General features: G+C 43.7%; 1 protein-coding gene across 1 annotated transcript in view; it reads right to left on the bottom strand.

Annotated features, from left to right (window-relative positions):
* Window positions 1-1,087: 1,087 nt before the first annotated feature.
* The window catches only part of THRA (thyroid hormone receptor alpha), a 181,444-nt gene continuing 172,248 nt past the window's right edge, over window positions 1,088-10,283 (bottom strand). Inside the window, exons 7-9 of the mRNA XM_063959761.1 lie at window positions 3,629-3,775; window positions 2,564-2,822; window positions 1,088-1,876 (exon numbers count right to left, since the gene is read on the bottom strand). Coding sequence (XP_063815831.1) covers window positions 1,626-1,876; window positions 2,564-2,822; window positions 3,629-3,775 — 657 coding nt within the window. The 3' untranslated portion in view covers window positions 1,088-1,625. The remainder of the gene's footprint in view (window positions 1,877-2,563; window positions 2,823-3,628; window positions 3,776-10,283) is intronic.

Genomic DNA, 10,283 nt, shown 5'->3' with positions numbered 1-10,283 from the left:
TTTAAAATGTGGGATTTCTCCATCTTGTAGAAATATTGGCAAAGGAACCCAAAAATGGGTTAGACAATATACATTGCTGGCTATACAATAAGGCCTGGAACTTTATAAAGCCACATAGGATCACATTACTATTGATCCATAATAGGGTGCAATAGAGCAGCAAAAGAAGAGTTAATATATGCAATGAATGGCATTTAAAAGTGCTTTTTAGAATTTTTTTTGGTTTGTATAGCTGCAGAGGGACTCTGGTTTTCCGCATGGCAGTTTATGGGCTGGTAGGTAGAGGGGAGACTTTGGTGCAATTTTTTACCCAAGTGGGTATGTGTGTTCTCATAAACTGAGGGTGCCATAGAGGGAATTCTGTGCATGGGTGTAGAAATCTCTACATCTCCCACCCTCCTCACTGTTGGTGAGGTAAGCCTAATTTCTGACTAAATGCACCCTGTACAGGCGAATTCAAAGCCTGGGGAAGAATATATCTGATTGTGCAACATATATACATATATAAGTACCATTTTGCTTGTATAAAATATTCCATCTTCTGCTACTACATTCCACTGTTGTCTGAATCATGTATGTCAGATATTACAGATGTAAAACTTGGTCACTCCAATTCAGAGCTCACAAATCCGTAACAGTCCAAGGTCCTTAGATCTTGGCCTGTTAGAAGAATGTGATGAATTAATGTCTAGCCTGGCTTTCCTTTAATCTTTTGGATCTTATGATAAGTGCAGACTTCACAGGGCTTCACCTTGATTCAGATCTGTCTGCACTAAACTAATCATGTGTAACATACTGATATATAAATATATAGCATAATCAGATATTTCCAAATGCAGCTGTGTGCAGGTGTTCTCTGTTCTGTAACAGAATCCTCGGCTCACAAAAATGGGACAGGTGGAGAGTTCGCATATTACAGACAAGTGAGGGAAATCCCCACTTTTTCACTGGACACTGCATAATGTGTACAGGGCAACTTTGGCCAAGGAAGAGCTGACATTATAGCCTTTTGGTGGTCATGAGTCTGCAAAATGTCTCAGCTTAACAAGGCCAAGCACTATCCAATTTGAAGCCTTTTTCTTCTCAGTTATACATATGTATATGTGTGAATATGTCAATATGTATAGATATATAAGACATATACACACATATACATATTAACATTTTATATGGGGGCAAGCGAACTTAAAGCCTCACTCATTATTTTTATTCTTCCCACATCTGAAATGACGTCACCCAGGCAGCCTTTACCAGGTGAACAAAGATGGTGTCTGAATAAACTTCAATTCTTGGGTCTTAGTGTACCAAAATGGTTTCAGACAAACTAAGAAAAAGGTGACTGTTTCCATTCTAAGATTGCTGGGTGACAACTAAGGAGTTCCCAATCCTTCTTCCTTTGGTGTTCCAAGATGATGATCAAAGAACTATTCATTTGATGCAGAACGATGTCATCTTGGGAGCTTCCATTCCTGGATTGTTCGTGTTTAGGTGGCAGTTTTCATAATGAGAAGTGCTTTAGCAGCCACTAACTTGCATCCTTTGCAGGACATGAGATCCTTTCATGGATGGCAGGTTGTCATAGAGCCAAGCAAATCCCTTTCCTCTCTACCCCACTTCCCTGCCCCTCAGACTTCCTGGTCCTCGAACACCTCAAGGAAGAGCGGTGGGAAGAGCTCTGTGGGGCATTCAACCTTCATGTGCAGGAAGCGACTGGCATGGCAGGCTCCAATCATGCGTAAGTCAGTCACTTTCATAAGGAGCTTGGGCCAGAAGTGGGGAATGTTGTGTTTACGATGGTTGATGTAGTGTTCGAAGGCGAGAAGGTATGTCTCCTGACATTTCTCTATCTTGTCTGTGCAGATTAAACCCGTTCGGTCTAAGAATGTAGGACACAATTAAAATGAAAAATGAAATCAGTGGGATATCAGAGAACATTTACATTCAAAATCAAAAACAATCTAAAAGTGCTGTGCAATTAAAGTCCCTTTACATTCCCACTTATAGGAAGGGCATATTATCCCTTAATAAGGAGTTTTCACTCATTAAATTAGAAATGTTGACAAGGTCGAGTCTGACAGAGAACCTGGCAAGGGTTTGTCTGAAAGAGAACCCAGCAAGGTCTGGTCTTGCAGGGACCCATGCAAGGGCTGGTCTTGCATAGAACCCAGCAAGGCTGGTCTGGCAGAGTACTCAGCAAGGCTGGTCTGGCAGAGAACCCGACAAAGGCTGGTCTGGCAGAGAACCTGACTAAGGCTGGTCTGGCAGAGAACCCGACAAAAGCTGGTCTGGCAGAGAACCCGACAAAGGCTGGTCTGACAGAGAATCCCGGCATGGGCTGGTCTGACAGACAACTCAGCGAGGGCTGGTCTGACAGAGAACCCGCCGAGGGCTGATCTGAAAGAGAAGCGGTCAAAGGCTGGTCTGAAATAGAACTGGTCAAGGGCTGGTCTGAAAGAGAACCGATTAAGGGCTGGTCTGGCTTTCTATGCTTAGGGAAATGCAGCTTCATTCAATGGATGCGTCCCTACTCAAATACGCACTAAAAGCAACACAGTGCAATCACCTGAGGACATGAGGAGTACAGCTTGGAGCAGAGCCACTTCTGTGTCATCAAGATTAAATGCAGACAAAGATCTTCCCAAGTCAAATATGGCATCAGAGACCACCCCTAGCCCTCCATTCTTTAGCTGTTCTCGCTTCACTGCCATCTCACCACTCAGTGTTAAGGTCTCACTCTCCGGATCATAACGCACAGCTGCCCGGAGAGACATGATCTCCATACAGCATCCTTTCAACAGGATGATTTGGTCTTCACAAGGCAGCTGAAAGAAACATTGCAAGTATTGTTAAAATAAGAGAGACATTTGTAGGACAAACTGCACCTCTTCACTCTTCAGTAACAAAAAACCAAAAAAACTTCCTGTAAGAAACTACTTTCAACATTAGTATAAAATATATACTGCTATTTTTTTTATTTTTTTTTCCTAAACAAAGAAAACAATTACTAGCTTCTTAGGCTACCGATACACTTGCAAGGTCTGGATGCAAATTTGGTAGTTTTCACTAAAGTAAAAATATGTACAGTACATACAGTACGTGGAACCAAAACATATTGACATTCAAGAAGTTGGTACCTTTTGTAGGCCAATGCCTTGTGTGTTCATTGGCCAACTGATAACATAGGGCATGATTCAGAGGTGAACGCTAATTGTGTTGCTACTGTGTCTGCGTAGGTAGTGCATCTAAGGAAATATGCAAATGCCGCAGTGGCTGTCTTGTGTACAGAGATGTCCACCGCTGGCGTTTCAAATCTGCCGCTTATGAAGAGTATACTTCAGAGGAACGTTGGTCGCAGCGCTGGACCTCTGTGCAACCCTATGGGAATCAATCGCTGGTTCTACCTAATTTGGTAATAATGTATGGCCAGATCCTATCATAAGGTGATCTGAACAAACAACCTTTTTTCACAGCTTGATATGTGTGTTACTCTTTTTAGCCTAAACATCATAGCACAGCAAAACCAACTGCTGTGTATGATACATATACTGTGACCTGAAAATGACGCAGGGTGCTACTACTCCTGTATAAAGTTCTCCACAGTTTACAGTTTTTCATAGCAGTCACTCACCTCAGAGAACATAGGCAGTTTCTTGGCAAAGTCAACCACTCGGGTAATTGCAGGGGTGATTATTTTGGTGAACTCACTGAAAGCTTCTAAATCAACTTTATCACCATCAGGCATTGATGCCATCGGAGACTGACCTATGTCTTCAGGCTGTGTGAAATCGTGTGAGAAGTGAGGAGAATAAAAAACACAAAAAGAGAGAAGTGAAATGTGTGTAGTGGAAGCAAACAAATACACCAGGTTACAATCAATCAATCAATCAATCAATCAATCAATCATAAACCATAAGTATAATGAAGAGTAGAGCAGTTGAAATGACCAAATCAAAAATGGACAAAATAGGTAATAATTTATATACTGATATACTGCATATGTCATAAACAAAGTAAAACTATGTTAATAGGCATGAATTCAAAGGTCTATGCATAGTATAAATATAACCAAGTTTGTAAGAATTGACAAAGAAATATATACACATTAGAATTAAGTAAGTATATCTGTATCCATTCCACTTCTCAACCATGTTTCCAGCAGAGGGAGCTGTCCATCAAGGCAGGACAACACTGGATGGGGGGATGGGGGGGGGGGAGCGTGTACCATCCACGTGACAGGAGGAGGAGGGAGCGGGGAGACAGCATGGGAAGAAGGGAGGGAGGGAAGTAGCTGCTGCTCCCACCTGCTTCTATCCTTCTCTTACAAAATATACATGCGTGCATCATGCAGAGGTCTGCTAGAAGTATACTAATCTTCAATATGTGGGAATCCATAATCAAATCAATGCCATCTAGGCATCATGCATTGAGTTACAAGTTACTTGGGCCAACAGCTGTGCAACATACACATAACATTATTAAAATGCACTGTTGGCACAGAGATAGTGACATTAATGCAAAGTCATATAGAGGTAATGCTATGTATAGAATGAACATATAAAGCAAGGAGATTATACTGCTGCAGTAAGTGTCACATGTACTTGTCTGCATTTCTAGAATGCTCTGCAGCACAGCCATATGGTGAGAGGTAATAAAATGCACTGCAACATGAAACTACAATTATTAACAATTATATATATATAGTGCACACATATTCCGCAGCGCTTTTTAGAGAATATTTGTCCATTTGTCACCTCAGTCCCTGCCCCAGTGGAGCTTACAACAGGGCCGAAAATAGGATTTTCGGCACCCGGGGCAAGGCAGTAACCCCCTTCCCCCCCCAAAAAAAAACTAAAAAACAAAAAAAAAAACTATCAGACTAGAATAATCAGGTTGTCATAACTTTTGAAAAAAGGGGACACTACTGGACAATGGGCCAGATGTATGAAAGTGCGCTGTGGTTTCCGCTGACCACAGCGCACCTTAAGCCTGCAATTAGCACATCCTTCTAATGTATGAACGGCGTGTTAACGCCGTATAGCCTGGTCGCCGCGCGCCCCCGCCACTTACCGCTACCCCGCTGTAGTGAACGGGAGACGAAGAGCAGAGGCAATGTATGATTGCCTCTGCTGCCCCTTTTCGTCTCCTGAAGCCGACTGTCCGGAACGCCTCCCCCAGGCAGGCGATGTGGTCAGAATGTGCAGTGGTTTTTTTTTTTTTTTTTTAAATAAACTTTATTTAACGTGGACATTCTTCTGCTGGTCCACACAGCTCTACTGCGCATGCGTCGGGGGCCTCCGGCGGTGAACACAGGAAGAAGGGCGCATGCGCACAGATTGCGGCGCCGAGCCGATGTGGAAGGTGCGCTACCGCAGGACAGGTAGGATAACGCACTCACACATCGGCGGGGGCCATCTTCATACATAGTGGCGGCGGCTGCGGGCGTATCACCACGATAATGTGGTGATACGCCCATGGACACATAACGTCCGTTAGGACGTTTTTAATACATTACCCTCAAAATTCCCCTATGTGCCTCAAATTTCCCTATGCGTCACATGCCCTGCCAGCGTGTTCAACTACATGCTCCTCTGTGTGTCTCCATACATTGCACTATATCGTAACACTTCATCACAGCACTAAATTCCCCTATCCACTGCACTACATTCCCTTATATGCTACACCACATAAGTGCACTACATGACTCTATATACTGTAATACATTACTACACTACATACCCTATATGGTACACTACATCACCCTATAAGCTACACCCCCCCCCCCCCCTAGTTACGGCCCTGCTTACAATCTATATTCCCTACCAAATGTACACACATACACAATCACACTAGGGTTAATTTTATTAGGAGCTAATTAACCTACCAGTATATTTTTGGATTGTGGAAGGAAACCCCCTTAGGAAACCCACACAGGTACGGGGAGAATATACAAACTCAGCACAGTTAGGGCCATGGTGGGAATGGAACCCATGACCTCAGTAGTAATGCTAACCATTACACCATCCGTACTGCCAATGAGGTATTACAAAATACAGTACTGTACTGAGTAGAGTAAGACTAAACACAGCTATACAGTTTCTAGCATGGACTGCTCCATATACACATACAGTAGTGAGGGAAAGTTTGTGAAGCCTCAAAAAAGGGGCGAAGAGTTGCAGAAGGAGAGTGTTTACTAGTACAGAGTGTATAGTACAAACCGGTGGTGCAAGGAACCTGGGGGACTATGGGCTAGATTCATGTTTGGAAGTAAAGCAAAAAAGCAAGCAACTGGGCAAAACCATGTTGTACTGCAGGTGGGTTAGATGCAACATGCACAGGGTAAGATTTGTAGACTGAAATCTAAATTGCAGTGTAAAAATAAAGCGGATGAGTATTTGTGGGCTACATGCAAAAGTAGCCAGCATTTTTACTGTACAAAAACAATATATAACCCAACCAAACCTAAATCTCACTGCACATGTTACATCAGCCCTACCTGCAGTGCAACATGGGTTTGCCCAGCTGTTAGCTTGTTTGCTTTACTTACAAACATGGATCAGGCCCTATGTACTAAGCCTTGAAGAAGATAAAGTGGACGGAAATAAAGTACCAACCAACCAGCTTCTAAGTGTCATTTTTCAAACACAGCCTGTAACATGGCAGTTAGGAGCTTATTGGCTGGTACTTTATCTACGTCCACTTTATCTCTCTTCAAGGCTTAGTACATAGACCCCTTGGTCTTACTTACTGGTTCATGGCAATAGACACACAACAGATATCCCCACAAGGCTACATGGGCTGGTATTCATGTGACCGCCGGTCAGCTGACCGACAGTCACATGAGCTCCTCCGTGAGCCCGACGGCTCACTGTCCTGATGGTCGGCATGCCGACCAACAGGGACTATTTCCACTCGTGGGTGTCCACGACACCCATAGAGTGGGAATAGAACCCGTGGCGACCGCAGGTCGCCACCGAGCCCGCAGCGTGGCGAGCGCAGCGAGCCCGCAAGGGGCTTTCTGCACTCGCTCCTCCCCGCCGGGATCCCGGCGTCGGTATGCTGCCGGGATCCCGGCGTCGGTAAGGTGACCGGCGGTCAGGAGACCGCCGGTCACCAGTACTACACCCGGCTACATGAGTAGAGATATGTACAAATCACGATTAACCTGCAAGTAAACATAGCTGCTGGGTCCTGGAGGGTTACTACATCTGCATCATTTATCATGCTGTTACTGTAAAATGGCCCACTTTCTAATGCTTGAGCATAAGCCAAATTTCCCAGCCCTACCCTGACTCCGTGCATATTTGTCTAAGTTAGCATGCTATATTATGTCTGCAAGCAGAAGTGTATTATTTATGTTGCAGGGCCTTTTTACGCTGGACTTTTTATCCATAGAACTGCATACTGATATATGCGCAAGCTTATAGTAACGCAGTCTTATACAATTGTATTTGCATGTAAAACAGCATTCTGCTGTTTCTCTTTAGTACTTCATTGTGATACACGTGTCTGTATGTATCACTGTACTGGGATACATGATGTCTGCATTGTAATATCTGCCTGTCAGCAGGCAGTCATACACTGTGGTAATATGGATATCTGGTTTTCACCTGACTGCGCTCATCCCCTACAGTTTGAGTACTAGGGGATGAGCGCAGTCAGGTGAAAACCAGATATCCATATTGAACCAAAGGGCAAGGACACCCTTTTGACTAGCAGCACATCCCATACAGTAAAACCACTCCAGTGCGCAGATTACCTCCCTTTTTGTTAAATACACTGTGGTAAATGTATGTCTTCAAATTGTACTGTATTCTCACACATTAATGTCCATGTATGGGCAGTACGGATGGTGTAATAATGGTTAGCATTACTGCCTCACAGCACTGAGGTCATGGGTTCTATTCCCACCATGGCCCTAACTGTGCGGAGTTTGTATATTCTCCCCGTACTTGCGTGGGTTTCCTCCGGGTACTCCGGTTTCCTCCTACAATCCAAAAATATACTGATAGGTTAATTCGCTCCCAACAAAAATTAACCCTAGCGTGAATGTGTCTGTGTGTACATGTGATAGGGAATATAGATTGTAAGCTCCACTGGGGCAGGGACTGATGTGAATGGGCAAATATTCTCTGTAAAGTGCTGCGGAACATGTGTGCGTTATATAAATAACTGGTAATAAATAAATAATAATAATAATAATGTATGTCTGCATTCTGATACTTGTGTGTCTACATGTATTTCTGTATTATGAATTGCAAGTGTCTTCATACACAGCATTGTATTTGTGTGTGTTTGTGGTACTGTATTCTGATATATGTGTGTCTGCATACAATACTACATTCTGATATGTTTGTTTGCAATGCCTGTAGTACTGCATTGTGACATGTGTGTCTGCATACAACAGAGTAACCTTTTTTGTGCTTGCAATAGTACTGCATTCTAATGTGTGTCTGAATTTACTACTGCAATCTTATACATGTGTCTATATTCAGAACTGCAGTCTTCTATATGCTCGTCTGTATGTAGTACTGCATTCTTTTTCGTTTGAGTCTTCACGTACTGCATTCTGATAGGTGTGTGTCTGTATGTAATACTGTAATCTGGTGTACATCTGCAGTCCTTATACGTGTGTCTGCATGCAGGAATGCAATCTGATACATGTGTCTGCATAAGGACTGCATTTCATTCTTACACATTTGAATCTGTATGTAATGCTGTGATCTTATACATGTGTGGACGCATGCAGTAGTGCAATCTTATATGTATATCTGCATGTAGTACTGAAATCGTACATGTGTGTGTCTACATGTAGTACTGCATTCTGACCGGTATGTAGCCGTATGTAGGAGGTCATTCCGACCCGTTCGCACGCAGCGGTTTATCGCTGTGGTGCGAACGGGTGCGGGATGCCTTTCACGGCAGGCGCAGTGCGCATGCGCGACGTTGCCCAGCGTCAGGGGTCGCCGGGTTACGTCGCAGCTTAAGAAGAAATCGGTCGCAGGACGGGCCGCAAAGAAGACAGGAAGAGGGTGGTGCAGGGCGGATCCGGACCGTTTGGAGCCGTTTTCGGGGTGGTGGTGAGTAAAACGCAGGCGTGTCCAGCAGAACGGAGGGCTGAGGAGTGACATCAAAGCCGGACCCATCATCGCTGGATCCATCGCACAGGGTAAGTATGTCCAGGCCTAGTCTTGTTTGGTGTGAATTTTTTTTAGCTTAGCCGGGCTGCACAAGCGATCGCAGCCCTGCTAAGCTAAAATACACTCCCCCATAGGCGTGGGCTATTGATCGCAGCAGCAAAAAGTTGCTGGCTGCGATCAACTCGGAATGACCACCATAATACTGTTTTGTAATGTGTGTGTCAGCATGTAGTGTTGCTATATGATACATGTGTCTGCCTGTAGATCTGTATACTTTTATATGTGTGCCTGCATGTACGGTAGTAAACTTTTATGAGCATGTACTACTGCATACTGATTCATGTGTCTGCATGTAGTACAGCATTCTGATATATGCATGTCTGCATGTAGCACAGCATTCTGATATAATGTACCTGCATGTAGTAGAGCATAGGTCTGCAAACTTGGTCCTCATTACCCCCACACAGTGCATGTTTTGCAGGTAACCCAGCAGGTGCACAGGTGTATTAATTACTCACAGACACATGTTAAAAGGTCCGCAGGTGGAGTTAATTATTTCACTTGCGATTCTGTGAGGAGACCTGCAAAACATGCACTGTGTGGGATAATAAGGACCTATGTAGTAGAGCATTCTGATATACGGTATGTGTGTCTGCATGTAGTAGAGCATTCTGATATACGGTATGTTTGTCTGCATGTAGTACAGCTCTCTGATATATGTGTGTCTGCATGTAGCACAGCATTCTGATATGTGTATCTGCATGTAGCACAGCATTCTGATATACGGTATGTGTATCTGCATGTAGAACAGCATTCTGATATACTGTATGTAGCACAGCATTCTGATTTACTGTATGTGTGTCTGCATGTAGCACAGCATTCTGATATGTGTGTCTGCATGTAGCACAGCATTCTGGTATGTGTGTCTGCATGTAGTAGAGCATTCTGATATACGGTATGTGTGTCTGCATGTAGTACAGCTCTCTGATATATGTGTGTCTGCATGTAGCACAGCATTCTGATATGTGTATCTGCATGTAGTAGAGCATTCTGATCTACTGTATGTGTGTCTGCATGTACTACAGTATTCTGATATACTGTATGTGTGTCTGCATGTACTACAGCATTCTGATATACTGTATGTGT

The sequence above is a fragment of the Pseudophryne corroboree genome, chromosome 3, assembly GCF_028390025.1.
Source record: "Pseudophryne corroboree isolate aPseCor3 chromosome 3, aPseCor3.hap2, whole genome shotgun sequence".
NCBI classification, from domain to species: domain Eukaryota; kingdom Metazoa; phylum Chordata; class Amphibia; order Anura; family Myobatrachidae; genus Pseudophryne; species Pseudophryne corroboree.
This window is presented reverse-complemented; position numbering and strand designations above follow the sequence as displayed.